At 52.3% G+C, this 27,822-nt stretch overlaps 1 protein-coding gene across 2 annotated transcripts; it reads left to right on the top strand.

The window, feature by feature from the left end:
• Positions 1–4,988: 4,988 nt before the first annotated feature.
• On the top strand, positions 4,989–27,822 carry RNASET2 (ribonuclease T2). Of its 2 annotated transcripts, XM_082855851.1 has the most exons (10): positions 4,989–5,090; positions 5,257–5,424; positions 8,388–8,448; positions 11,630–11,685; positions 12,982–13,039; positions 16,434–16,507; positions 20,603–20,716; positions 24,328–24,370; positions 25,764–25,835; positions 26,644–27,822. In XM_082855851.1, the coding sequence occupies exons 2-10, from the start codon at positions 5,348–5,350 to the stop codon at positions 26,842–26,844; spliced, it is 756 nt and encodes a 251-aa protein (XP_082711977.1). In that variant the 5' UTR covers positions 4,989–5,090; positions 5,257–5,347; the 3' UTR covers positions 26,845–27,822. The 2 variants fall into 2 exon arrangements, with proteins under 2 accessions (XP_082711977.1, XP_082711978.1); XM_082855852.1 differs by lacking the exons at positions 4,989–5,090; positions 5,257–5,424 and adding an exon at positions 8,092–8,199.

Genomic DNA, 27,822 nt, shown 5'->3' on the forward strand with positions numbered 1-27,822 from the left:
TCACACAGGTCATAAGTGGAGAGTCTGAACTCACCCCCAGACAGGCCCGTTCCCAACCGCTGGAGACACCTGACCCAGAGCCCCGGTTCACCTGAGCCTCCCCTGGCCTGGACGGGGCGGCAAGACTGGACGACGCCAGTGAAGGTGAGCGGGACCCCAGCTGGCAAGCCCCTCCCGTGGCTCCTGCGGGTTACGCGGCCCCCAGCTCCGGGCTCTGTTCCCTGAGAGCCAATGCAGACGTCCAGCGCGGAGTGCACTGTTGGAAAACTTTGCTCTGACGTTCAGCACAGGTGCCTGCTCTGCAGCTGAGCGCTCAGTGTTTATCAGTTCGCATCTGACAAGTCCCCCACCAGCGGGTGCTGCGCGCCCACCCGGGGCTTTTCAGCCAAATCTGTGCTGCTCCGTGGTTCCTGTTACTCCGCCCACTGGGCATCTCTTGCGGGGGCTGGGGGGAAGCAGGGGCACACCCCCGGCCAGCACAGACGAGCAACCTGCGCCCACCTCCCACCCTCCGCTTGCCCACTTGGCTTTCCAAGGCCTTCTTTCCGCCTCCTCATTGACGGTGGACCATGTTACACTTGCCAGCTATGGCTGACGTTCCCCGTACACTCTCAACATTTGCTCTGTGACTACAATGCCCTCCCCTGTGGGAGGTGTACACTTCCTTCCTCGTTGTCACCAGGCTTGGCCATGTGACGTGTTCTGGCCAAAAGAATTTGAATAGAAGACCAGATGTCAGATGCTGAGGGATCGGAGCCCAGGTGTGGTTCTGCCACCGCTGGGCCGTTGGAAAGGCAGGTACCAGCTCCAGCTGTTCCTTCAGCCTGGGTCCCAGAGTGAAAAGAACCTGACCCACCGCCAGCATGGAACACGGGCAAAGATTGACCTTTGTTGGTGTAGTTAGCGAAGCCCTGAGATTTGGGAGGTGTTTGCTGTCGCAGTATAACCTGCAGTGTTTCCTGAGTTGGGAACAGGAAAGCAAAGGGAGTTAAACCAATAAGAAGTTGTGTAATAAAGGTTCCTGAGAGTCTGAGGCATCAGCACTTGTTTAAGGCTGATCTGGTCATTGAAATGGCTGTTGCCATCTCATCCCCTGCCTCCTGTGGACATGCTTCTTCACAAGCTAACTCTATCTCCTAAACAGCATGATGTCCCTGGGACAGCTCGCCAGCTTCCAGAGCCCCAGTTTGGCCTGGACCCCAGCTGCCCTTCCCACCTTCTTCTTTTTTTTTACATTTTTTTTGTATTGAAGTCTAGTCGATTGACAAGGTTGCGTCAATTTCTGCTGTACAGCAGTGACTCAGCCATACATATACATACATTCTTTTTTTATATTCTTTTCCATTATGCTTTATCATAGGATATTGAATACAGTTCCCTGTGCTATACCTTCTTTCTTGTACGTTTATTGGACTCTCCCCCTGCTCTGTTTAGGATCTAGCTAGGTGGACAGTATTGAACAAGATGACATCCCAGGTCCAGATCCAGGTCTGGGGGTTGAAAACTTGTACAATTTGGAGGTCCCTCACTGAGAACCGGAACAAAAACCCATGAATACAAAATGAGGGACAGGGCTTTGGAGGCCCATGCCAGTGAGGGGCCTGAGCTGAACCCTCATCAGCTTCACGGTCAATGCACCCGAGGGGGTGGGGTGAGGAAGGGGTGGAGAGGATGAACACAGAGATAACAGGAAACTCAAAGGCGATGAAGAGAGCCCTGCTAAAAATAAACAAGGTGATGCCGTGGGAAGTAGCCAGTGGTGACGATGCTGAATTTTACTGGAGCCTGTGATCCTGAACCACAGCGAAGGTTAAAAAGTCCCCCTGCCCTTTGTGTTCCAGAAAACAGCTCACTGCAAGGACTCAGACACGACTGCAAGATGACCCTGTTTACCTGGGACAAGGCCAGACACAGACCCTCCGAATTCCCATTCCTCAACTCACTTCAGTCCCCAGTGGTCATTCGGAACATGACGCTCAGTAACCAACCTTCTGTTCAGCTTCTCTCCTTCCTCCAGGCCTAGACCTTTGGCCCAGCCTCACCCAGAGCCAGCAGGAGCCCCTCCTGACGTCCTCTCCTAGGAAGCCACCCTCCCAGCCCATCTCCCACCCCCGGTTCTTTCTAGCTGTGTTTACCCCTCTCTGTAAAGAAAGCCCTTTTCGCCTAACCCTTGAGAAGCTTGCAGACCTTCAAGTCAGAGCTTTCTGCTGTCGCTAGAGTCCCCTCGCCCTGCAGTATCCTCAAGAATAAAATCTTTTCTAAGTCAGGTTCTGTTTTTATTTGGCTGTGGTTAGGAAAGCCCTCCCCACGGAGGAGTGATTTACACAGATGGACAATGGTTCAAGGGAGAACTAGGTTTATGAGAGGTGATTTTGTTTTAAGAAATGGATATTTTTAGCCTAAGAGAAAAGAGAGGGAAGAGGACAGAATTGTGGGGTGTGCCTAGGTTGTTTAGAGGAAGTGGTTAAAGGAGCCTGAAAGAGGCAAGCAGTTGGAGAAACGGGGAAGGCAAGAAAGGCACAACGCTGCATAAGACCACGGAGGAGCTCATGCATTCCTTCCACAGGCGCTATTTTACTGAGCACCTACTAGTTGCCATCCATCGTGCCAGGCAGTGGGGACTCGGTGGTGAGTAAACTAGCTATGAGTGTTGACTTGCAGTCTACAGGGAAAGACAGAAGTGAATGGAATAATCACACACATATTTTATTTCAAACAGTGGTGTGTACTATGTGGGTGAGTAACAAGGTGGAGAGCACATTACCCGTGCACTTGGACAGTCCTGGATGGCAGAGGAACCTGAGGAAGGCATATTTTACTCAAAAGGTAAATACGAATGGGCATTAACTAGGGTAGCATGTGGGGATGGGGATGGTGTGAGGGGAGCATCTTAGCAGAGACAGTGGCTGAGGAATGACAAGGCCAGCGTCTGTGGGGTGGAGCCAGGGCCTCTGGGATGGATGTGCACTTCTGTCCTGCACAGCGATCTGGTCCGCTGAGCTGTGAGGCCCGAGCAGGCTAAGAACTTTCATGCTCATCCAAAGACCAATGGGGAGGACTTCCCTGGTGGTCCAGTGGTTAAGACTCCACACTTCCACTGCAGGGGGCACGGGTTCGATCCCTGGCCAGGGAACTAAGATCCTGCATGCTGCATGGCCATAAAAAACAAAAACCAGGGCTTCCCTGTGGCGCAGTGGTTGAGAGTCCGCCTGCTGGTGCAGGGGACATGGGTTCGTGCCCCGGTCCAGGAAGATCCCACATGCCGCGGAGCGGCTGGGCCCGTGAGCTATGGCTGCTGAGCCTGCGTGTCCAGAGCCTGTGCTCCACAACGGGAGAGGCCACAACAGTGAGAGGCCCGCGTACCGCAAAAAAACAAAACAAAACAGAGATCAGTGGGGACACCCAGAAAGTTTTTCCAGGGGAGTGACCTAATTAGATCCACACCTAACTGTAGAGCCACTATTGTCCGACGCAGTGAGGCCAAACAGACCCAAACATGGGAATTTGAAGCAGAGAAAGGTTTATTGCAGAACCAAGGAAGGAGAACAGGCAGCTTGTGTTCAAAAACTCCAAACTCTCCAATGGTTTTCGGGGAAGAGTTTTTATAGGCGAAATTTGGGGTGAGGGCTGCGGGGTGTGTGGCTTCTTCTGATTGATGAGGTAACAGGGCAGGGCGCCAGGAATCTTGTGCTCAGCCTGAAGTTACCATCCTCCACCTGGTTCCTGTAGAGAAAGATATATGGATACATATATCCATATATGTGTGTATATATATATTTATCCCTTGAGGAGGAACTAGGACTCTGCCTTATCGCTGCGCTGCTTTTCCTCTGTCTCTGTGTTCCTTCACTTCCCTCATTAGTAACTGCCTGAATCCACACTTTGGAGCTCAGGGAAGGTCTAGGAGGCTGAAGCCTCTTGCTACAAACAAGAAATGGGGACCCAGAAAGGCTTTTGTACCTGGGAGGGCACCTACGGTCCCACTTGGTTTGCCCACCCCTTGGCAGTAGAGGGGAAAGGGAAAGTTGACAGAGCCACAGAGAACCCAGGGGCCAGGCGCAATCTCTGAGGGTTAGTTTCTGAGGACGCAGGAGGAGGAATGTGGATACAGGACTGCGAAGGATGTGGCAGAGGTGGGCAGGCGGTCACACAGGAGTCCACTACCGCCCGCTCCCCCCCCCCCCCCCCGCCCATGGAACTGAGCATCGCTTTGATGGGTCTGCACTTCCCTGGCTCTTAGACCCAGGACATTCCCTGTGTGTTTGGAGGAGGGAGCCGGCACAGGCTTGATTTGCCGTTGCCCTTGCTCCTGGGGGCAGGCTCAGCCCCGACGGTCCTGCAGCTCTAAGTCTGCGAAGTGCTGCACACAGCGGGGCCCATGTGAATGGAGCAGAGACCAAGGGAATCGCGTGGGGTCACGGTAGGGGCGCCCTCTGCAGTCTTGAAGCTGGTCAGACATGATTGCCCGGGGATCGAGGGCTGCCCCTAACACCCCTGTGGTGGGGAGGACATGGCACACGCGCCTCTCTGCCTGCTGGGTCCCGAGGGTCGCACCTCCTTGAAGACAGCATGGCCCCAAGGGAGCAGCCTCCTCCCCACACTTTTCTGCGGCCCCAAGCCGCTGTCTCCACACACTGTCCCACTCCTTGACGGGCTGGCCACTTGGCCCTGACCGCACCGGCTCCCGGGCAGCTCAACGCCGGGAGGAGGGGCCGCGGCACCGAGGACATCAGAGAAGGTGGCTTTAAAGTCGACTTCACGGGTCCGGGCCAAAGGCGGCCGGGAACTAGACCGAAAGGGAAGCCGCGTCAAAGAGGCGAAGGGGCAGAAGGACTAACCTGGTCCGGGGGCTTGTCCTCCCGATGGGGGCGGTCCTCCAAAAGGGGCGTGTCTTCCAGAAGGGGCGTGGCGTCGGGGCCTCACGTGGCGTGTTCGCCAGCCGGGCGCGCGTCCGTCGCACAGGGGCGTGGCGTTGGGGCGCCCGGGGCGGAAACAAGCAGGGCTCGGCTTGGGCCGCGGGGTCCAGGCGAGGGTCTCGGCGAGGGTCGCGGTGCGCGCGGGCTGGGACTGCTGTGCGCCTGGAGGTCCCGGTGAGGTGGCGGGGCCCCTGGGGCTCCCGGTGGTCGGCGGGCGGGCGGGGTTCCGGCGCCTCTCGGGGGCCCGCCGCGTCCTCGGCCGTGGGCAGGGGTTGGCCGCGCTGTTCGGTGGCCGCCGGCCCGGTGCACGGTCGGCTTAAGGAAATCTGCCCCTTTTTAGGGAAGCGCAGGGCCTGGCGCTGGACAAGGCCTCGCGCCCTCGGAAGGCCGCGCCTTTGTACCCCTACGGGGTCCTCCGCCGGGTTCGGCCGATGAAGCCCGCGGCCCGCCTGGGCGCCCTGTGCCTGGCGCTGTGCTGCCTGGGCGGCGCGCGCGGGCTCTGGAGGAGGTGAGCTGCGGAGGGGCGCGGGGGGGCGGGAGGGCCTGCAGGGGGACACGGGTGCCCGGAGCCACCGAGCGTCTCCCGGAGGCCTGGCGCGCACGCTTTCCGTCCAGGGTCCGGTATCCTGGTGAGGTGGTCGTGGTTCCTCTTTCCAGGTTTCTTTCTCTCGCCCTTCCTCCGCTCCCTCTCGTTCCCTCTTTCCATCCTTTCTGTTGCAGCTGACAGTGTAAGGGGTAAACAGGCTGTCTGGGAGAGGAGTCTCATTTTACTAATGTAGTGGAGACCGAGATTTGAGAACCAGATTTTAATTTTCTTCTGTTTTATTTGGGTAACGCTTCAGTTAACAGAAGGATTTCATACTTACTTCGCAGGCCTGGGGAAAAGGTCAGTTTTCTTTTTTTAAAAAATTGGCGTATAGCTGCTTTACAACGTTGCGTTGGTTTCTGCTGTACGACGAATCAGCTGTATGTATACACACATCCCCTCCCTCTTGGACCTCCCTCCCACCCCACCCCCGTCCCACCCATCTAGGTCAGCGCAGAACATTGAGTAGAGTTCCCTGTGCTATACAGCAGGTTCTCATTAGTTATCTATTTTATACATAGTAGTGTATATATGTTAAAGCCAGTCCCCCAATTCATCCCACCCCCTTCTTTCCCCCCTTGGTGTCCATACGTTTGTTCTTTGCATCTGTGTCTCTATTTCTCCTTTGCAAATAGCTTCATCTGTACCATTTTTCTAGATTCCACATATATGCATTAATATACAATATTTGTTTTTCTCTTTCTGACTTACTTCACTCTGTATGACAGTCTCTAGATCCATCCACATCTCTACAAATGACCCAACTGCGTTCCTTTTTATGACTGAGTAATATTCCATTGTATATATGTACCACATCTTCTTTATCCATTTGTTTGTTGATGGACATTTAGGTTGCTTCCATGTCCTGGCTATTGTAAATAATGCTGCAGTGAACATCGGGGTGTGTGTGTCTTTTTGAATTAATGGTTTTCTCAGGGTATATGCCCAGTAGTGGGATTGCTGGATCATATGGTAGTTCTATTTTTAGTTTTTTAAGGGAAGTTCATACTGTTCTCCATAGTGGCTGTGTGGAGAAAAGGGAAACCTCTTGCACTGTTGGTGGGAGTGTAAATTGTTTTTCTTTTTTAGTGAACCACCGTTGCTGTTTTATCACTTTAAAAAGTACCATTAAATTTCAGTTTTCCCAGGAAGTGTATTTTCTGAAAAAAAAAGCTCCATTAATTAACTAATTGCTGCTGTCAAGTTAAGAGTGTATCATCGGAGAGGTAGTGCGGTGCACGGGTTGAGTATGAACTGCTGGCTCATATCCAGCTGTAGGACCTTGGAGCTCTCCATCAAGGTCGTTCATCCTAAAGCTGAGAGAGTAACAGCACCTGCCTCCTAGCCTTGGTGCCAGGAGACATCAGTTAAAGTACAGAATGTGCTTGGAACCATGCCTGCCCGATAGTAATCAATACATGTCAGCGAAGACGTTAGGCTGTGGTGTGTGTAGTCTGTGGTCACCTCCAGCTGATTCTCGCGATTCACGCCACTGATACACTTGGCGAGCAAGGCATGGTTTCGAGAACGTGCGGGTGATTCAGACTCTGAGGGCCTCACGGGTCAGCGGGTGTTTTCCCAGGTCCTCTTTCTCTGCTCAGTGGGCCTTTCTCTTTACAGCACAGTCAGCATCTCCGCCGCCTTGGGAGGATGCTTCTCTCTGGGTCGTAGGTGGTTATTGTGTGACAGACGTTGTGAGTCTTGGTGGTTTTATTGTAAACTGCATCCTGCTGGTCTAGTTTTCCCGGCCTGTGCCTGGCCTTCGGCCTCAGTTTCCACCTATGTGAAATAAGGTTTTCGTACCCAGAAAACCAAACAACCCTCTTCTAATGCTTCCCCAGCCCTAATGCTCGTGCTGCAGTTCTCATGCTTCCCCAGCCCTAATGCTCGTGCTGCAGCTCTCTCTCCTGTACTGAGCACTTGCTCATCAGCTCAGACTGAAAAGTGTTTCGAAATATCGTGAATTCTCTACTTATTCAGCCCTACTCAGCTATTTACAAAACTAACGTGTAACAACTTAATACTGTTTTGCCGTTGAGTCTTTGCTTCTAAAAATGCATTTATCCTGAATTACGTGTCTGCTCGAGTTGTATCCCCTGTTGCTGCTGCTGTTTTCCGTCTGTACAGCGAGTATTTTCACAAGCCGGCCTTTCTGCCTCTGTCTCTGTGTGTGCTAAGCCTTGCACACCTGGTGGGAGGGAGGGTCCCCGTGTGAATGCTACTCCACGACCCCTCATGGAGTCTCAGGGAGGGACGGGTGGGTTTCACGGGGACGTGGGAAGGAGCCCCTAGGATCAGACGTCACCCATGCTGCAGAGAACGAGTAAAGCTTCCCGGTGGGTGGGGTGGTGACGGCAGCCTCGCGTGCCACCCTGGTGCTGTTCTGTGGCCGTGAGCTACGAAAACCATTCTGTTTTCAGGCTTCTGGGTCTCACAAATGCTGCCGAGGGGTAAGGGGTCTGTGTCTGCACCGCGTGAACACCTGAGGGGAAGGGCGCCTTCTGGCTCATTCCCTCACTGCCGCTCTCTGCTCCCCTTCAGCGGGGGCCCTCCCGGCTGCCTGATCCAGAATGTGCACCCTCTCTCCACCTGGCAGGCCTGCCGTCCTCCTTAGTCACAGCCCTTGGCCCTCGGCGCCTTGCGTCCCGCGCGTCCTCAGTCGGCACAGCCGTCATTCCCCTCGCTGGCAGGTGGCAGGTGCACTGCGGGACGGTAGGGACCCGGTCCCCCAGCCGTGTCAGGGCCGCGTGCGCAGCCGCAGCGCCGGGCCTGCGGCGGGCGCCCCGTGTTCCCCGAATGAACGCTGGAGTGAGTGGATGGATGAATTGACCTTTCTGTACCTTTTTAAAAAGCTCCTGAAAAATACGTCCCTTGTCTTTTAACAGTGACAGCCATGAGTGGCATAAACTAATTATGGTTCACCACTGGCCTGCGACAGTGTGCAAGGTGAGTTCTGCCTTGACCGGCCCCTCTGACCAGTGACTCCCCGCTCCCCCCGCCCCCCAGGTGAAGAGGAGGTTGCCCAGCAGGTTTTCTCACCGAGCGCCTCTTGCTGACCGAACCTCCCGGCCTGTCCTGCCTCACGAGGCGACGCCTTCCCGGCCGGAGACCATCCCTCGGGGAGGGCCTTGCACAAGGTTCTGCGGGCGGTGACACAGGCCCACAGATGGCGGGGGCTGGCTCAGGCATCACGAATGTATCCTCCCAGTTCTGGGGGTCAGAAGTCTGAAACCAAGGTGCGGCAGAGGCCCCTTCTGGAAGTTTCGAGGGAGAAGTGCTCCAGGCCTCTGCCTGGCTTGTGGCGGTGCCGGCGCTCCTTGGCTTGTAGGCACAGCCTCTGCCCCGCCTCCGCGCCGTGGTCTCCATCCGTGTGTCTGTTTCTTTTTTTATTTTTCCATTCCTTTTTTTAAAAATTAATTAATTAATTAATTTATGGCTGTGTTGGCTCCTCGTTTCTGTGCGAGGGCTTTCTCTAGTTGTGGCAAGCGGGGGCCACTCACTATCGCGGCCTCTCTTGTTGTGGAGCACGGGCTCCAGACACACAGGCTCAGTAGTTGTGGCTCACGGGCCTAGTAGCTCCGCGGCATGTGGGATCTTCCCAGACCAGGGCCCGAACCTGTGTCCCCTGCGTTGGCAGGCAGATTCTCAACCACTGCGCCACCAGGGAAGCCCCTGTGTGTCTGTTTCTTATAGGAACCCCAGGGGTTGCACTGAGCGCGCACCCTCTTCCAGTCTGACCTCCTCTTAACTTGCTGACACCTGCAGAGACCCTGTTCCAGATAAAGTCACATTCAGAAGGGCCTGGGATTAGGACTTCAGCGTGCCCTCCGGGGACAGGCCTTGACCTGTCCCCTCCGTCCACTATCGCAAGTCTCGTTAAAATGTCTCCGCCGGAGCCTTGCCGGCCTCCTTTGCTCCGCTCGGCACAGATGGCGCCTTCCCTCCTTCAGGGTGGCCTCCGTCTGGCCCTGCCTCGCCTGGTGCCCTTGTCCTTGTAGAGCGGGTTGCAGAGGCTCTGTCCCGAGAGCAGCCAGCTGGCGCCCCTCCTGCTGCCTGCGGGCCATGCCCACCCGCCGTCCATCTTGGGGGCAGTTGTCGCGCCGATCCTGGTATTGGTGCCACGACTCTAAAGTCGTTTCATCGTATTGCTCAGCTGGCCCTAATTTTTTTTACAGTGTTTCTGAAATTTTGACTTGAAAATTCTCCATTTTGAGGCCTTTTCTTAAGTGCTGGGAGGCGGAGACGTGTAAATGGCAAAGCCTCACCACCGTAGCATTAGCTACCACCCGCCCATCACGGCCGCCACATCTTCTTGTGGTGAGAACATTGAGGTCTGCTCTCTTTGTAGCATTCAAGTGCGTGAACCAGCATTATTCGCTGTGATCACCATGCTGTTCGTTAGATCCCCAGGCTTTTTCACCTTATAACTGGAGGTTTGTACCCTCTGAGGAGCATCTCTCTCCCCGTTTCCCCAGCCCCGCCCCTGGCAGCCACCACGCTGCCCCTGGAAACTCATTTCTAACAGGGGATCTCTTACTGTATTAGAGTGCTCTGGTTTTAGTTTCCCAAACTTTACAACTTCCTGTGTCTTTCTCCCTCTGGTGCTGGTTCTTTGCTCCAGGGTAGGGAGGACAGTTGGCGGTGGGTAGAATGGAGTTACCTGTAAGCTGTTTTCAGTTTTGTTGGGAATCTGGCTCTCACTCCTACGTAGTGAGGACGCATGGGAGCCGTGGGTTCCTTCAGGAAGGACCTGTGTGTGGAGCTCCTACCCTGGGTAATGCTGGGAGATTTGCCTTCGGGGCCTGGGACGAAACTTGTGGGTGTTCCCGTGTGCTGACTAAATATACATGGAAGTGCATTCCTGCCTTGAGGCTTCAGAAATGAGATGAAAGAAATCAATTACTAGCAAAATATCATTCTTAGGGGATTCATTTCGATCCAGGGCGGCCATGACAAGGGTCCTGCTATCCCAGTCAAGTGTCATCCCGGGGACAGGGCCGTCTCTGGGCTCCTGCCTCCGTGAGCGATGTACGCGTCACAGGTGCAGGGACAGGTCTGTCCTCAGTGCTCAGCACGGCCCCTCACGAATGCTTGCTGACGCGGGAAAGGAAGCGGCACCTTGACCTCAGTTCCCCCCGTAAAGGCTCCTCTGAGACGCTGGGTGTAGAGCTGAGGTGGAAGATCCCCTCTGGGGCCTGTCTGCCCGTCCCCAGCCTCGCACTGTGGGAAAGGGCCCGCCTGCTTTGCGTGTGGTTTCCTTGGGGATGAGATGAAGTCCACGACCTCTCGCTCTGATCCCGCACTTTGTCCTCCCGCCCTCTGCCCCCTTGTTCTGTAGCCTCACATCAGACATTTCAGGCACCTAAACCAGGCCTGCCCTCATTTCCAGACCAGCCGTAAAAAGCAGCAGCCTCGCTACATCAAAAGGTGATTCAAACAGGAGGGCCTTGCGTGTCGGCAGGATGTCTCAGCACTCCTCACCAGGCCTGGCATGCACTATTCATTTGCTTATTCACTGCGGGGCTACTGGGCCTGGGTTCTGACCCACTGCCTGATAGCTGAGGTGATTATTGTTTTGGAAAAACCCCATTTTAGCTAAACAATTTGGAGGTCCCTAGAACGTGTTACACTGAGATTTTTATCTCTAGAGTTTATCTTTAATGTTAAGGATATGCTCCTATTCTCACCTTGGCATTTTTCTTGGCTCCAAATTTTCAATACTTATTATTCCACTGTTGTATTTGGGCCTGGTGCCTGAACAAACTTGAGTTTAGCAGGATACCGTCAGCCTCTTGTCCTCATTTTTGATTGTATGACAAGAAAATAATTCATGGGTAAGTATGAGTGTATCCATCAGATTGACTTAATTTTCAAGCACATAAAAAGAACAAAAGTAGCTATTAAATTCTGTTTTCCAAATCGTTGGTTCACTCATTTCCAATGAAATATCCAGCTGCCCCCCCCCGCCGTGGTATTCTCATGAATACTGCTTATGGTAAATTACCACGGAACTTATTTCGTGTTAGTCCTGTGTTGGATCTCACTGATATTTGTCAGAAGAAAGGAAGGTTGTTAAGTGTATTTAACAAACAACAAACCAGTTGTCTTCTCTGTCTTTTCTCCATAGGAAGTTAAGAACCACTGCAAAGACCCCCCAGATTACTGGACCATCCACGGATTATGGCAAGTACTTAATGCGTTTAAAACTTCAGCGGCCTCAGAAGCTGGCTGACCTGGAGATCTAGCTTGAGGCTGATCCTGATGTGTATACTTGTAATTTCTGTTAGGGGTTTACTCAATAGACCAGATCCTTATTGAAGAACGTCTCTAGTCTTTCTAACATAACCCTACTTCTGTCGTACTTGAGTTCTGTTTTGATAGAACAGTAACAGTCTAGTTTAAATATGCATTTGAGGATTCTCGGTACATTTTAGATCACTGAATCTTAATTTTCTTATTTTCTTTTGGGGCCAATAAGTAAATGCATAACAATAAATAAATAAATAAATGTGTGTATATTACATGTATATATATATGATGTGTATGTATAGTATACGTACTTCACAGACACCCAAATTTATTTTTCTGGTTTTGCCTGCATTTTGTTTAGTTTATTTTTTTGTTGTATGCGCGTATATATGTGATGTTAAACTACGTGTGCTAATTTGCCCAAAGGGATCGGCCTGGTCCCCCTTCTCCCCGAGAGGAGGGACATCCTGGCTCGTGCTGGGCTGCTCCTCAGGGACAGGGGTCAGCAGGAAGCAAATTAAACCGGGGCCTGAGGACCTGGCCTCATCCCACCTTTGGGTTTCTGGGATTTTGCTCACGTCCTCGGCTGTCCTTGAGCTGGGGGACGGCACCCAGCGCTGTGGGAGCTGGGCTGGTCTCGGTGCTGGGCTGGCCTGCCGACCCTGGAGAAAGCAGGTTTGGTCCCTCATGATGTCAGCTGCAGGTGGAGGCTGAGAGTTGACACGTCCAGAATTAGACACGTGAGGACAGCGTCACATGCGCAGGTCGGGAGGGTACACATGCTCGGTGCCGAAAGAAACATACCAGGCACTTCTGAGCACGATACATGTGTTGTCCCATTAATCCTCGTCGCCTTTAAGGAGACGGGAACTCATGCTCTTCTCACACTGTGGCTGATGAGGGGACATTTGCAGACTCAGAACCCGGCCAGAAATCCCCGCCGGGCCGGCTCCGGGGCGCCCCCTACCGGCTTGTTTACTGTGCTTCCTCTGCTAGGAAGTTGGCCGGTTTGCATTGTGCCTGGATGTTTTGAACGACTTTCCACTTTGAAAGAAACTCCGATAGTGACTGCTTGTGCCCGAGCATGACTCACGTGGCAGAAGGAATTCCCAGTTAGAAGTCACCTCCCTCTCGTTCTCTACAGACCTTAACGCAGGTGTTTTCTCATGCCGTTTGGAACCAGCCCAACCAAGACTAATTTCTCTTTATTTGTTCAATTTTAATTTCAAGGCCTGATAAAAGTGAAGGATGTAACCGATCCTGGCATTTTAATCCAGAAGAGATCAAGGTATTAACTTCTTTTTTTACTTGCTATTTTACATTGGAGTATAGTTGATGAACTATGTTGTGTTAGTTTCAGGTGTACAGCAAAGTGATTCGGTTATACATACACATGGGTCTACTCTTTTTCAAATTCTTTTCACATTTAGGTTGTTACATAATATTGAGCAGAGTTCCGTGTGCTACGGTTACCCATTTTAAATAGAGCAGCATGTACGTGTCAATCCCAATCTCCCAATAGATCCATTCCTCCTCTAAGTGTGCCCTGGAAGTCATGCTTTAAGATGTATTCACCAGCATTTACTGATATCTGAAATAGTCCCACAAGTTAAATACGATTTGCATTTAGTTAAATCCTCCTCTGCCCTGGGCACGAAGCGCCGCAGTGACTGTGTGAGGTGACCCTGGCCCCAGCCCGCGGCCCGTCATCCCTGCTCCGGGACTCCCGGCCGCTCGGCGTGTGCTCAGGCGTGTGTGCGCGGCCCTGGCTTGCAGAGGCGCCGTGGCCCCCAGGCTGTCCTTGCTGGCTGCGGGCGGGATGGGTTTCTCAGTGGGCCCCGTGAGCAGCGAGGGAGCGGTGGGCCTTTCTAGGACAAAGGCTCGTGGTACAGAGGGACTCCTGGCACTGGGAGAGTTGGTAGCAGACGCTCCTTCCGCACGTGCGCACACGCCTACACGCGCACACGTGCACACGTGTGTGTTCACCTCTGCACAGGGTGCTGACAGCCCCTCGTGTGACTAGTCAGCTGTCGAGGTAACTATACCTGGATTCACAGTGCAGGGCCTGTGCGGCTACTGAGGCCTCCCTGAAAACATGGGGTAGAATTACGGACCCTTTCCAGGACTATGGGGCCCCCAGGAGGACAAGGTAATGAGTTCCAAACCCATCGCAGGTTCTAGTCCAAATGGAATTGTTTCCTCCTCTTTCCTTCTCATGAGGACCTTCAGTGCTGTGAGCCTGGAGGCTGAGAGGCCGGAGCCCCAAAGCCTGGTGAGGTCTCTTTCCTCAGACATACTTTTCTCTTCCCGGACTGACTTCGACTCCCGCTAATGTTCCTGGTTAGAGTCTTGTGATCCTGCAGCGGCATCCAGGTTAATTTACTCGTAACAATGTTCTGCGTGCCTGCAGTGTATCGGGCACCGGGCCAGGGGCTGGGGACACGGGGAGCAGAGCAGGACGAGGTTTCTGGCCACCTTGCCTGCAGCCAGGAGCCAGCACACACATCACAGAGTGACAAGCGGAGTGCCTGGGGGGAGAGTACTTAGAGCTTAGGACGGTGGACCTGGGCCAGGCTCCCCTGAGGAGGTGATAGAGGGCTGGAATCCGACTTAACCAGGAGATGGGAGAGGAAGGCTGGGGCAGGAGCATGTGCAAAGGCCCCGGGGTAGGACGGAGCTTTTGAGAAACTGGGGGGAAGCCAGTGTGGCTGGGGGGTGAGCCGTGGGCCGGGGCAGTGTTGAGGGCCAGGTCCTACAGAGCCTGTGTACTGGTTAAGGGTCGTTTGTCTGCGTGAAGACCCAGAGGGAAGTCGTTGGAAGCATTCAAGCTGGAGAGTGAAGGAAGCCAGTGTGGCTTTTCTGTGGTTGCCCCGGCTGCCTGCCTGTTAAGTGAGGAGGCTCTGCAGGGTCCCTGCCAGAGGCCAGGAGCCTGGAATAGACGGAGGCTGGGGGATGGAGGGGGAGGAAGCACAGGCAGAACCGTCTCCGGGTGGGGGCTTGTCTAACTAGGGGGGTGTCAGCCTCCTTCCCCGGCCCAGGGGACTGCGCCTTGGCACATGGGATCGAGGGTCAGCTGTGGACACATTGAGTTTGAAGTGCCCTGGAAGCATCCAGGTAGGGTAAGTGTGTCAGGAGAGAGGTCTGAGCTGGAGATGAACTTCTGCATCAGCGCAGTCAGTAAGGCGTACGCGTGAGTGCGGATGGGGTAGTGCGGAGCTGGCAGGGACCAGCCTCCAGTAGCCCCGGCGTTTAGAGCAGGAGGGACGAGGGCCACGCAGAGAAGCAGCCAGAGGGGAGCTTCGCGAAGGAGTGTAGTCAGGGTTCCTGAAGCGAAGGCGGGGGGCCCTTTGGATGGAGGGCTTGCGGGCCCAGGCCAGGAGGTGACCGGCAGCAGCCCTTTGTTCAGAACAGTGCCGCTTCACTTGCTTTGTAGCAGTGTCCAATCTAGCATCTGTCCCAAACAAAAGCAGCCTAGTTTGGGCAATAAATTATATCGTCGCCCTGCTCCCCCGAGGGCTATGGGGGCAGGCGGAGGGTAGGTGGGAATGGAGACAGTCGGGGAGGGCAGCATCCGGGGAGATGTCCGGCCGTGCGGGGTCGGGGGCGGTGTGTGAAATCGGTTCATAGCTGCTGGGTTGATGGGAAGGACCCATCACGGCGGGAGTGGTGGCAGGACTGAGAAGGTGAGGTCATCCTGGGCCTGGTTACACACCTTTTTTTAATGGAACCTTTTCTGGCCTTGGGTGTGTGGGAATTGGAAAGTAAACTTGAACGCTGTTCAGTTTAGGGTGACTGACCAGTGTAGGGCTAAGACTGCCCAGCCCAGACAAGCTCTTCTCTAGGGATAGCGAGAACTTGTATTTTGTGTTTGATTTCGTTAGTAGACACTATTTTTCTAGAGCAGTTTTAGAAACCTAAAACGGAAAATTTAAGTGGACAGGACAGAGTTCCCATACACTTCCCCCCATGCCCCTACCCTGTACAGCGTTCCCCAGTCCAAACGTCTGCGTTAGTGAGGTACACGTGTTACAAGTGATGAGCCAGTGTTAATACTTTATTACCGACTAAAGTTTATAGTTTATGTTAGGTTCGCTCTTCGTGTTGTGTGGTTTTTATGGGTTTGGACAAATGTGTAATGACGTGTATCCACCATTATAATATCACACACAGTAGTTTCACTGCCCTAAAAATCCCCTGTGCTCAGCCTGTTCATCCCTCCCCAGCCTCAACCCCTGGCAGCTCCTGACTTTCACTGTCGCCATTGTTTTGCCTTTTCTAGAACGTCATGTAGTTGGAATCATATGGTAGGTAGCCTTTTCAGGTTGGCTTCTCTACCTCAGTGATACGTGCTAAGGTTCCTCCATGTGTTTTCATGGCTTGATAGCTAATTTTTTTTAGTGCTGAATAATATTCCATTATCTGGATGGACACAATTTGTTTATCCATTCACCTGTCAGAGCTTGTATTTTCAAATACACTTTCATGATTACCCAGATTTCACGTTTAGATGTGTCTTAAGAAACACTTCATGCCAAATAAGCCCAGAATCACCTGACTCACCTGAGTGTTACTAATCCGCAGAGCTCAGTTCTGTTTATGTATTAGCTTCTCAGGTTTGCCTTCTAGGTTTTGAGTTGTTAGGTCCTACCTCGATTTATTCTCATTGCTGTCACTCTGCACAGGACCTTTTGTCAGACATGAGGATGTACTGGCCCGATCTGCTGCATTCGTCTCCTAACCGCAGCCTCCATTTGTGGTGAGTCTGAGTTCTGGGGGCCGTCACGAGCCTGAAGCACGGGTGTGAGCTTCGGGGCTATTCCGGACGCAACTGCGGGAGCACAGGTAACGTAGAACCTGTCTCCCAAGGCTCAGAAGCGGGAGTGGCCTTGCACCTGCTGTGCCATTTGTGGAGCTGGTCTTCAACGGATAAAAAAATGAGGGCAGGTAGAATTTACTTTGTAAACTTGCTTTTTAATCTGTTAGATCGTTCATGACTTCGTTTTAAAAACGTCCTCTACTGAGGCTTAATTATGCCAAATACTTGCATATCTAAGATGCCAGCGCTCCAAATCAGACAGGAGAGAGTGTGCCTCAGAGAAGTGGTGCTGTTGTCCTGAAATTGAGAAGAAAAAAGAAGACGTCCTCACAAGACAATGACCTCTCTCTTGTGACTCAGGGCAGAGAGAAGGTGAGGTCTTCGCGGAGGCTGAGCCCTGTCCGTCCCAGTGTCCTCAGTTCAGTGGGAGCTGAGCCGAGGAGAAACGTGCTCTGTTTAATTCAACAGACCTTTTTAAATGGTTGCTTTTGGAGAAGATAAGGTTGGCATTCCTTTTATTTACATTGCGTTAACCAAAGATAATCCTTCATTTTCTCCCTCACTGCAGGACAGCAATTCATAACTCACATGACAATGAGTCAGATTTTGTCCCAAGTGATTAATTTAACTTTGAAATATTTTTGTGTAGACGCTTCAGGAAGAGTTAAATCTGGAGAAAAGCTTTTTGAAACAAAATGGAGTGACAGTGACGTCTAGCCCCCTGGTTCACTGGTGTTGGGTTTGAGTTCACTCGAGGGTGCGTGGCAGGGAGAGGTGTTTTAGGACGCGTGGGTCTGGGTCTGGAGGCTGCCGTGCCCCCTGCACGGGAAGAGAGAAGCCCCCCTGAAAGTTCGGGAGACGAGTGGTCCAGGTCTCCAGCGCTGGCTCTGTGCGGCTTGTGTTCTAGAAAGCGGTTTCAAAGTAGATTATGGCCTTGATGAGTTGAATGTGAAAAACAATAGAAAAAATTTCAGATAGCACTTCACAGTATACTTCAGAGCAGAGTCTTTGGTGACTAAGTGAGCAAAAGAGAATATTTCCAGTTGTTAGGATGTTCCGTGATAGAGTCAATCAGATTTTTGTCAAGTGACTTAAAAATCCATCACTAAACGTACACAAAGATGGCCCCCCGTGAGCTGAGTCCTTCAAGATTTGATCCAAAGGTGTGGGCAGAATACACATTCAACTTTGTGTTCTAATAAAGGCAAAATGATTTACCTTTTCAGGATAAATTACACACTTAAAAACTGTTGTTCTAAATGGAAAAGATAATATTGCACTCTGGTGAGTATTTATGCCTTTGGATGTGGACTCGGCCCCCGTGGCCCTGCCATTACCGGCTCCCTGGTTATTGCACTTGGGTAGCTGTGGCCCAGGTCGCCTTGGCGTGCAGGTGATAAAGCGTCCATGGAGGCACCCTGGCCTCTCCTGTCCTTAAGGGGCAGGCTCACGTCCGAAAACTTCTCTCTTCAATCTCAATTGAGACTCATATATGCAAAGGAGAGGGTCTTGGTATCTCTTGGTGCTCAAGGTAATTCCCTAAGATTAAATCTATTAACACTATCAGCCATCCTGAAAAATACTATGTGCACGACCCTCTGCAAAGGAGGATTTTTGTTGGTTTTTTGATTCTTGTAAGAAAAAGAGCGAGAGTTTGGTCATTCCTGGTTGGCGATGCAGCCTCACTGTGGATGGTGTCCCTGGGCCTCAGCAGGACTCGTTGCCTCTCATCCCCGAGACAGGCCAGGCCAGGCCGTGGTGGAGGGTGACGTGACATCACTCAAGTGCCTGCTGGGGGTGAGAGGGCCACACCATAGTCGCGTCTGATTGGTGACAGACAATTTCGTGTTAAATGGAGAGTGTCCGATTCCAACGATGTTTTGAACGATAGTAATATCAGGACTTCAGCATCCTCTTATCTCTAACGTCTGTTGAGTTAAACTTGCTCCAGGGAGACTTCCCTGGTGGCGCAGTGGTTAAGAATCCGCCTGCCAATGCAGGGGACACGGGTTCGAGCCCTGGTCCGGGAAGATCCCACATGCCGCGGAGCCCCTAAGCCTGTGAGCCACAACTACTGAGCCTCCACTCTAGAGCCCACGAGCCACAACTACTGAGACTGTGGGCCACAACTGCTGAGCCCGTGTGCCTAGAGCCCGTGCTCTGCAACAAGAGAAGCCACCGCAGTGAGAAGCCTGCGCACCGCAGCAAAGAGTAGCCCCCGCTCGCCGCAACTAGAGAAAGCCCGCGCGCAGCAGCAAAGACCCAACGCAGCCAAAGATAAACAAACTAAAATTAATTAATTAAAAAAAACTTGCTCTAAGGACTTCCCTGGTGGTGCAGTGGTTAAGAATCCGCCTGCCAACGCAGAGGACGCAGGTTCTGTCCCTGGTCTCGGAAGATCCCACATGCCGTGGAGCAACTAAGCCCATGTGCCACAACTACTGAGCCTGTGCTCTAGAGCCCACGAGCCACAACTGCTGAGCCTGTGAGCCACAACTACTGAAGCCCGTGTGCCTAGAGCCCGTGCTCCACAGCAAGAGAAGCCACTGCAATGAGAAGCCCGCGCACAGCAGCGAAGACCCAACGCAGCCAAAAATAAATAAATAAAATTTAAAAACAACTTGCTCCAAGAATAACAGCAGTGGACATCTTGACTGTTACTGCAGGCTAGGAACGTTTGGGCATGTGTGACGTGCTTTGTGGACTTCAGCCCCTCACTTCTCCAACAGCCCCTGCAGGGCGTTCTAGAATTGCTGCCCCTGTCCTACAGAAAGTGAGGCACCCATAATTCAGTTACATGTTCAGTTAGCTGGAAAGAGTCTCCTTTTTCTACTTCATAGAATTTAGAAAGTTATCAAATACATCACCCTGGAAGCTATTCTAGATGAAGAAAGTTAATTACTTATCTACTTTTATTTTTCCTCATGGCTTTCTTAGGTCTGAGAGACTTGTAACTTACAGCCATTGCAGTCACTTAGAATTGGCACTCTGGGTGATGTTATCAAAGAATTAGTGCACATTTAGATTGTATTTCTGGGAGACTGCATGTGGGTGCCTTTTGAATGCTTGCGTGAACATTTTTTGTGAACTCTTCATGAATTAATCACTGATAAAGCTGATGGCCATTTTGTTTTTCCATGCTAACCATGGTTACCATCTGAATTGACAAATTGTCAGTCATTCTAAAGTGGGTGTAAATTACGTTCAGCAATTGATTGGATGGCAGCGCAAGGCAGTGGGAAGGGCCCTGAGCCTGGGGTCGGGTGCAGGTCAGGGGCTACCTGGCCGGGTGGCAGGTAAGCCAGGTTTCTAGCCAGCCCCTCTGAGCCTCGGTTTCCCCGTTTCTAAACCAGCAGTAATGTTTTCACTTTGCAGAGTTGTGAGAATCAAATGAAGACTGGGAAGACATTTTGTAGCACTTTAATCGTTGATAAGATGTGAGGAGTTATGATCAATAGCAGTGTTTTTCTTGAATACAGGCTGCTTGTTTGCAGACACTGGGCTGGGCTGTTGCTTCAGAACAGGTGTCTGTGTAGATGGATGTCTGCGCCGTAAGCAAGTGCGGAACTGGCCCCAGGCAGTGTTGGTGATCAGTGAACCTGCCTTTTCTGTGCCAGTGGCTGTTTAGCCGCTCCTGTGAAATCCCCTGGCTGGCAAGCCGTGGCTTTCCGGGAGGACGCCCAGTGCCGTGTGATTCTGTGGGTGCCTGAACCATGGTGTTCTCTTTTTTCTCAGCTTGGGTTTGTTGTTAATTGTCGAAGTGAACTGGAGCAGCTGAGCAGAGGAGCGCCTGGAGAGCAGTGATGAGTGCTCGTGGAGCTTGTGCTGCGTTCAGGGGTCTCGGTCCTGAGCGGGGGTGGGGGGCTTGGAGCAGCTGCCCGTGTTGAGGTGAGGAACTTTACCCCTCCCGCTTTGTGAAGGCAGCAGCGTGCCTGCCCGGGAATGCCCTGCACAGAGAGGAGCCCGTGCAGACGGTTTACTGGGAGGTAGTTTCATTACTTTTTAACCAGATTTTTTTTAAAAACATCCTTCCAGGAAGCATGAGTGGGAGAAGCACGGGACCTGCGCCGCCCAGCTGGAAGCCCTCAATTCCCAGAAGAAATACTTCGGCAAAAGCCTGGATCTGTCTAAGGAGCTTGCCCTGAACAGGTGGGTGACTTGGTCCTGTAGCCTCGCCTTCCTCGCCCCACTCTCCCAAGTCACCCCAATCCCGGGGCAGCGTCCCTGCCTCCGCTGCCGGGGACCCGGGGAAGCGTCCAGTGGGGTCGGCCCTGAGAAACAGCCACTCCTCCCCTGAGCCTTTCCAGATGCCTGGGGGCCCCGACCACTCAGGGCAGCCTGAGAGCCTCGGGGGGCTCATCAGACGTACTTGAACCTGAGGCGGGCAAGACCGACGGGGGCACGCCTCTAAGCTGTGGATCCTGATAGAAGCGTGTTGCATTATCAAGACCCGCACGCCCGGAATCCTTAGGTCTTTGCTCTGGCGACAAGCAGGAGGGGGTTCGGGGTGAGGTCCTTGAACCCCTAGCGACGATCAGGCCCTGGGTGAGCTCTGGGGACTCGGAAACCCAGCGAGGGCCCTGCTGAGAGCCAGGCTCGACCCAGGGAGCTGGGGCAGGCCGGCCCACCATATAGGCAGCGTTTCTTCCTCTCCTTCATCTCGGTGCTCAGAACAAACTGGGAACTAGTGTAAAAGCCGTGGCGGGGAGGTGACACAGCTCACTAGGGCCGAGCAGAGCGTGCCCAAGTCCTGTGGAGAACCTTTGCGTCTCCTTGAGACGAGGACACCCCCATCGGTTCCTGGCACCTGCCCTGACGTCCCAGCGTTGGGGGCTCCACGGGACATGTCCCCGTCCCACACCCCGCCCCGCTCACTGCGATCAGAGCGGAGTGACGGCTGGGATCTGGATGGGAAGGATCTCAGGCCGAGGCGGGAGGGGAGCGCCCTTGGGAGACGGGGAACCACAAGGCACACCCGAAGTCAGGCGCTCAGCGCCCCGGCTCCTGATGGGGGCCAGTCGTGCAGTCGTGTAGCTCCTCCCTCCTTGGGTCTGCTCGCTGCTGTGAGGTGCTGGGGGCCGCCCGCGGAGCCCGAGGTCGCCTCCAGCTCTGGATGTGCAGGGCTGAGTGCCCGCGCTAAGGATGTGATGGAAATGGCAGCCTCGTACACGTCCTGGGTGTCCTGCAGGGGCTTCGTGCTGGAAGCAGAAGAGCAGGCCCTGTGAACACATTTCCCCACTGCAGAGGTCCCGGGGAGAGGCAGCCCAGGGCGTGTCGGGCAGCGCCCAGCGCACGAGAGCCACGGGTGCTTCCCACCCACCAGCCCCTGAGGGAAGGAAGGTGCCCTCTGTTTCCCACTACAGACCTCACGGTCCCAATTCATGAGCAGCGTGAGTCCCACTGCACGACAAAATGACTCAGCCCTACACATACAGGTATCCTCTCCCTTTGGGACTTCCCTCCCGTTTAGGTTACCACAGTGCATCGGGTGAGTTCCCTGTGCTATACAGCATGTTCCCATCAGTTTCTATTTTATACAGAGTATCAGTAGTGTATGTGTGTCAATCCCAGTCTCCCACTTCCTCCCACCCCACCCCTTCCCCCTTGGTGTCCATACATTTGTTCTCTACGTCTCTGTCTCTATTTCTGCTTTGCAGCTAAGATCACCTGTACCATTTTTCTAGATTCCACATATATATGCGTTATTACACGACATTTGTTTTTCTCTTTCTGACTTACTTCACTCTGTATGACACTCTCTAGGTCCATCCATGTCTCTACAAATGACCTAGTTTCATTCCTTTTTGCAGCCCAGGTTTTATTGAATCAAACAGGAAAAGGGGAATAAACCGACATGCTGACAGTTTTAAAGTCAAATATCTGAATAATTCGTCCCTTCATCCAGCAGCTATTTATTAAGGACCTCCTGCTTAACGCTTTTTGAATGCCGGTGGCTTTACCTTTATACACACGGGTGCAAAGCTGCTGAATTCTGGAATCACTGGAGTGTGTTCACAGGGGCCCACGGAGTGAAAGGCACTCCTGGGAATACAATGTCTGTTAAAAACTATGTAGAGGGCTTCCCTGGTGGCGCAGCGGTTGAGAGTCCGCCTGCCGATGCAGGGGACACGGGTTCGTGCCCCGGTCTGGGAGGATCCCACATGCCGCGGAGCGGCTGGGCCCGTGAGCCATGGCCGCTGAGCCTGCGCGTCCGGAGCCTGTGCTCCGCAGCGGGAGAGGCCACAACAGTGAGAGGCCTGCATTCCGCAAAAAAAAAAAAAAAAAAAAAACAGAACTATATAGAACAACCACAGAGAAATCCTATTCTTTCCCAGTTTTTCCAAGGAAAGCCTAAACTCTTAGTACTCATAAAATTAAAATTGAGTCAAAACTGAAACATCCCTTCTATTTTTCTCTAATTATAAACCATTACTACAGATTGTATTTTTCTCAAACGTAAGCCTGTCACATTATCATAAAGTAGCAGTTTTAAATTCAATTTATAATATAGAGGTAGCAAACCTGGAAAAATGTGAACTATCTTGAACCGAAGCTCTCAGATTACCCACAGATATGGACCAGGGGATTAACGCCAAACTAATCAACTCGGTAGGAAGAATTGTACTCTATCCTGGTCCAGATACCAGGTTTCCCCCAATATTTCTCTCTCTCTTTGCCGTATTTCCTGGATGCCTTAACCCAGGAGGGTTCTAGAGCAGTGTTACCCCAAAGAAATAGAACTCAAGCCACATATGTGGTTTTAAATTTTCTAGTAGCCCAATTAAAAAGAGCAAAAAGAAACATTGGTTTTATAGTGTATTTCGTTTAACCCAATATATCCAAAATATCACTGCAACTTGTAATAAATACTTAAAAATCATTGAGAAGTTTTGCATTTGGGGAGCATAAAGTGTTTGAAATCTGGCATTTATCCTACAGTGACAGCACAAGGACGGGCAGTGGGTGTGTGTCTTCAAGGACCTCTTCCCGCTTGTTCTGGGACCACACAGCAAAGATCCGTAGGTCACCAATGTGCAGTCTCTAGAGAAACTGTCTCGTTAATGGTTTTGCCAGAAACCATGACTGACGGAGGCAGGGCCCGGCTGGAGTCCTGTTTCCCTCAGGCAGACCCCTGTCTGATGATGTCAGCGCCTGGGGTCCCTGCATCTTCTCCATGTGGTCACAGCTGGGATGATCCAGAGCCGTGATGGGGGATACAGAGCATTTTTGGAATTACTTAATCTGAGAATATTTTTACACCGTACTCTATCATTTAGTAAGTTAACCATATCATACTATGATTAGCATTCACTAGAGCTGGTTAAAACCACGTGCTTTAGGAAGTGATTCCAGGCTGTAGGGGGGATTGAACCTATTTTAAAGATCTGGCCAAATGCAAGGTTGTTAGGATAAGGCTAGAATCCCAAATCAATTGCTAAGTATCGTTTAGGACAGGCGTGGCAGATGTGTGGTTATGTGATAGCAGCTCCAGTTGGTCGCAGCCATCCGGACCGCTGCCGAGAGGTTCCGGTGCTGGAAGGGGGGCCCAGATCAGACACGCGTGCGCCCAGGGTAAGGGGAGGTCCAGGCGGCCTGAGCACCATTTATGTGCTGCCCTTGTCAACAGATTTGTTGCCCCAGGTAATAGAAAGTACACACTTTCCTTTAAGTCTCTTCATTTTTACTGTGAAATATGGTAAGAACAAGAAAGGAAAATGGACCTTCATTCTAGTTATTTTTTTTTTTACTTTAAATTTTAGCACGCTCCAAAAATTGGGGATAACACCATCTACTTACTACCAGGTAAGTCTTGCTTTCAGCTTAATCAAATGTGTATCCGCTAACTGGGGACACCTGGCCACGTTCAAGTGTCCCATCAGCCTGTGAGCTACACTCAGGTTTTAAAGCGACCCAAACCAGACCCTCTGACCTGACTATTATGTTTCTAAATAGGTTTTATTTAAATCTTGTTTTCCTCTGTGTTTTGCGTGTAAACTAAAGGCTACTTAAACCGATGATTTTGAAGCAGATTGATGATTTCATGGTGAGAAGTGTGTTCCGGGTTCTGAAGAGGCAGGTAGAATATGTAGTTGGAAACCACCATTTTATAATAGTTTGAGGAAGAAAGTGAAAATTTGTTTTTATGATATAACTATGCTTTGTTGCGTGAGAAAACTAGAAGTTTAAGCATGGCAGAGCCTGTTGGCTGGTGGCCTCTACAGAAGGTCATTGTTTCCACCCAGGGTGACCCTCTGTGAGCACAGCTGCGTTTGTGCTCAGCCAGGCCACCCCTGGCATCGGTGGCCGCCAGACCACCGGCGTGAAGCCTCTGCTCTGTGGCCCTTTGCAGATATAAAAAAGCCTGAAGGTGTGGCTATAAAAAAGCCCGATATAAGATATATAAAAGCCTGACAGTCACTGATTTTCGCAATTCTGAGTTCGGTGCCATGGCTGGATGCTGAACCATCATTCTGGTCTCGTGACAGTCGGTGGAGCTAAGTCTGCACTTGAGTCTTGCTCTTTGTATCTGCTGTTTTCATCCCTCCCTGGAGAGTAGGGACCAGAGGGAACAGTGCCCTTCAGGAGTGTCAGCTGCCCTTTGTCCATGCTGCCAGGAGGCCGTGAGGCCGTGTGCTTGCCGGCCCCTTGGAGTCATCTGGACTCCCGTTTAAGTACATAAAGGGAATTTCTTACATCCTTGCTCAGAACTTGACATTCAGAGAACTGATTTCGATTCTAGCAAAAGCAACAGTGACAGCACATGTTTTCTGAGCTCCTCTGTACTGGAGATACGAGGTTTGGTGTCTGAAGTAGCGTGATGCACGGCACAGGCAGGGTCCTGACCTCTGATCTCCTAGCAGGAGAGTTTGTGCTTTTAAAAGCACGCGGCCTCTAGGCCCTGGATCAGGACAGCAAGGAGAACGGAGACCCTTGTAGAGCGGCTTGTGTGGATTCGGTCTGGAGCGGGGAGCCCAGGGGGGCAGCCTCGTCTCCTTCGGGGATGGGGGGGTGGGGCAGTTCATTCGCCAGCATCTTCCAGTTCTATCTGTGAGCCAGGGGAGCTCAGGGGGATGACGCTGTTGTCGGTTGTTTGTGTTCGTGAGAGTAGAAACCAGTGTCACTCGTTCTGAGTAAAACGGAACTGTTCATGTTCTCTGTTGAAGTTTCATTTCTAATGCACTTTATCTAATTTCAGATTTCAGATATTAAAGATGCCCTTGTCAGTGTGTACGGAGTCGTGCCCAAAGTCCAGTGTCTTCCAAAACAGGTCAGACGTGTGCTGTTCTGTCATCCTTTCTGTCCCCATCAAGAAGACAGTTCAGCTTTTCTGAGAGCTTTGTCCTCACCGTGAAGTTCCCGGGACAGAGTGGTGTATGTGTGGGTGTGCAAACGGGCTTGTGCTGTGTGTGCGTGTGCATGGGCGCATGCGCGCGCGCACGCGCGCGTGTGTGTGTGCGCATTTGAAATAATAAACTGTCTGTTGACACCGTGCTAGGATGGGGCTTGTTTCCTGGCAGCTTCCCCCTAACAAGGCTCCCGTCCTGGAGGGGTGGTGCAGTAGGGGCGAGGCAGCGTGGGTATATTTTGCAGGTAAACATTTCTCAGTGTTCTCATTGTTAGTCTTAGACGTTTCAGTTGTAGTTACCTGTCCAACTCATAGATGGATTGTACTTTCTTTTGTCAGCTGATAAAGTCTTAAATTCATTTAGCGATAGGGTGCTGTTTACCTACTTATCAACAAAAAGCTGTGTCTTCTCCTGGGACAGTGATGCAGATGCGGTGCGTCCGGCTGTGTCTGCACGCACCGTTACTGATGTGTAAATTTCTAAGATGAAAGTGGGGTCCCTGCCCTCACGCCGCCAGCCTGGCGCAGGGGAGTGGCTGGATGGTGACCCCAGGTGCTGCCTTGGGCCCCAGCCCCACTTCACTGCTGGAGCTAGGCCTGCTCCTGGAACATGGACCCTGGGTCCAGCGCCACCGCTTTTGTTTTTCTTCAAGTTCTAAAACTCGCTGATCATAGAACCGTCATGATGATCCAACCTGAATTCTAAGACGTCTTTTGTTCCTCATTGCAGGGCGACGAGGAGGTGCAGCTCCTTGCGCAGATTGAGGTGTGCTTCTCCAAGGACCTGCAGCTGCAAAACTGCATGGAACCCGGGGAGCCGGCGCCCCGAGGGCCGGAAGCGAGGCCGCCGAGGCCGCCGGCGAGCCTGGGGCTGGAGATCTGCAAGGACGGCGTCCTCTTTTACCCCGCACTCAACAAGACCAATCACTGATGCCCACATTTTGTAAATAGTCTTTATTTTGAAAAGCAAGAGGAATTGACAAACCACTGCTTTTTAAAAAGCAACTCCGAAGTGAAATCTCCTGTTTACAACCTCCTTTACCTAAGCCTGTTCTGTTTGTTTTGCTTTGCACTCCGTGTCTGGGAGTTGATTTTCATGGTACATGTAAAGATGGGGTGAACATTGGGTACGTTGAAAGGGAGGAAAGTTCCCTGCCTCTTGGCTGCTTTGTGACTGCAGTAAAGCTTATGGTTTTCTTTTTCTCTCCTTTATCAATCTCTGTGACAGCCTTGGAAGACAAATCTGGGCAGATGGTACCGATTCAGGAGAACTCTCTCCTGTGTCCCTCTCAGTGAGCTGCCTTCTCGCTCTGAATACTCCTGGGGGGCCGTTGGGACCACCCCTCGAGCAGGAGCCCGGGCCGCCTCGCAGGGGGTGCACAGGAGGGCGTCTCCACTTCCGACCTCAACGCTGCCGGCTCCTGTTCCATGGTCACCCACCAGCGTCTCCCTCAGTGACCTGGCATGGGTGGGCATGGGCGTGTCCTCGGTGAGATGCTCTGTGGGGGGGGGGGGGGAGGCAGGGTGCTGCAGGCTTCTCTCTTCTCGCCAGAGGAAATCTGGGTGCGTGACCAAGTGCCAGCCAGCACCCCCAGTCAGTGGGTACTCCTCCCTGCAGACCAGAAATGCTGTAGGTCAGTCTGTATCTGCTTTCCTTTCCTTCTGTCGGAAGGCAGCATCAGGCCTTAGAGCGCTGGGGCTGACGTGGCCCCAGGGGCGGGCTGCATCCTTGGGTAGTGGTGCCAGTGACAGGGCTTGTCTCGGAGATGATGCGAGTCCCAGGCTCAGGTGGGCTGTTGCATGCATGGTCCTTACCTGCTGAATGGCATTTCACCTGTAAACTGAGGATACCTAAAGTGGTCTGTGAAGTGGACTTCCTGTGCTTTATTAAAACTACCTTTTAACATTA

Source organism: Leucopleurus acutus, assembly GCF_964270905.1.
Source record: "Leucopleurus acutus genome assembly, chromosome: 15".
Classification (NCBI taxonomy): domain Eukaryota; kingdom Metazoa; phylum Chordata; class Mammalia; order Artiodactyla; family Delphinidae; genus Leucopleurus; species Leucopleurus acutus.

Excerpts from the sequence above, each read along its gene's own strand:
- RNASET2 (XM_082855851.1), top strand. The coding sequence starts at position 5,348 with ATGAAGCCCGCGGCCCGCCTGGGCGCCCTGTGCCTGGCGCTGTGCTGC. Across the intron at positions 5,425-8,387 it reads GCGCGCGGGCTCTGGAGGAG|TGACAGCCATGAGTGGCATA; the intron begins GTGAGCTGCGGA and ends GTCTTTTAACAG. Across the intron at positions 16,508-20,602 it reads AACCGCAGCCTCCATTTGTG|GAAGCATGAGTGGGAGAAGC; the intron begins GTGAGTCTGAGT and ends ACATCCTTCCAG.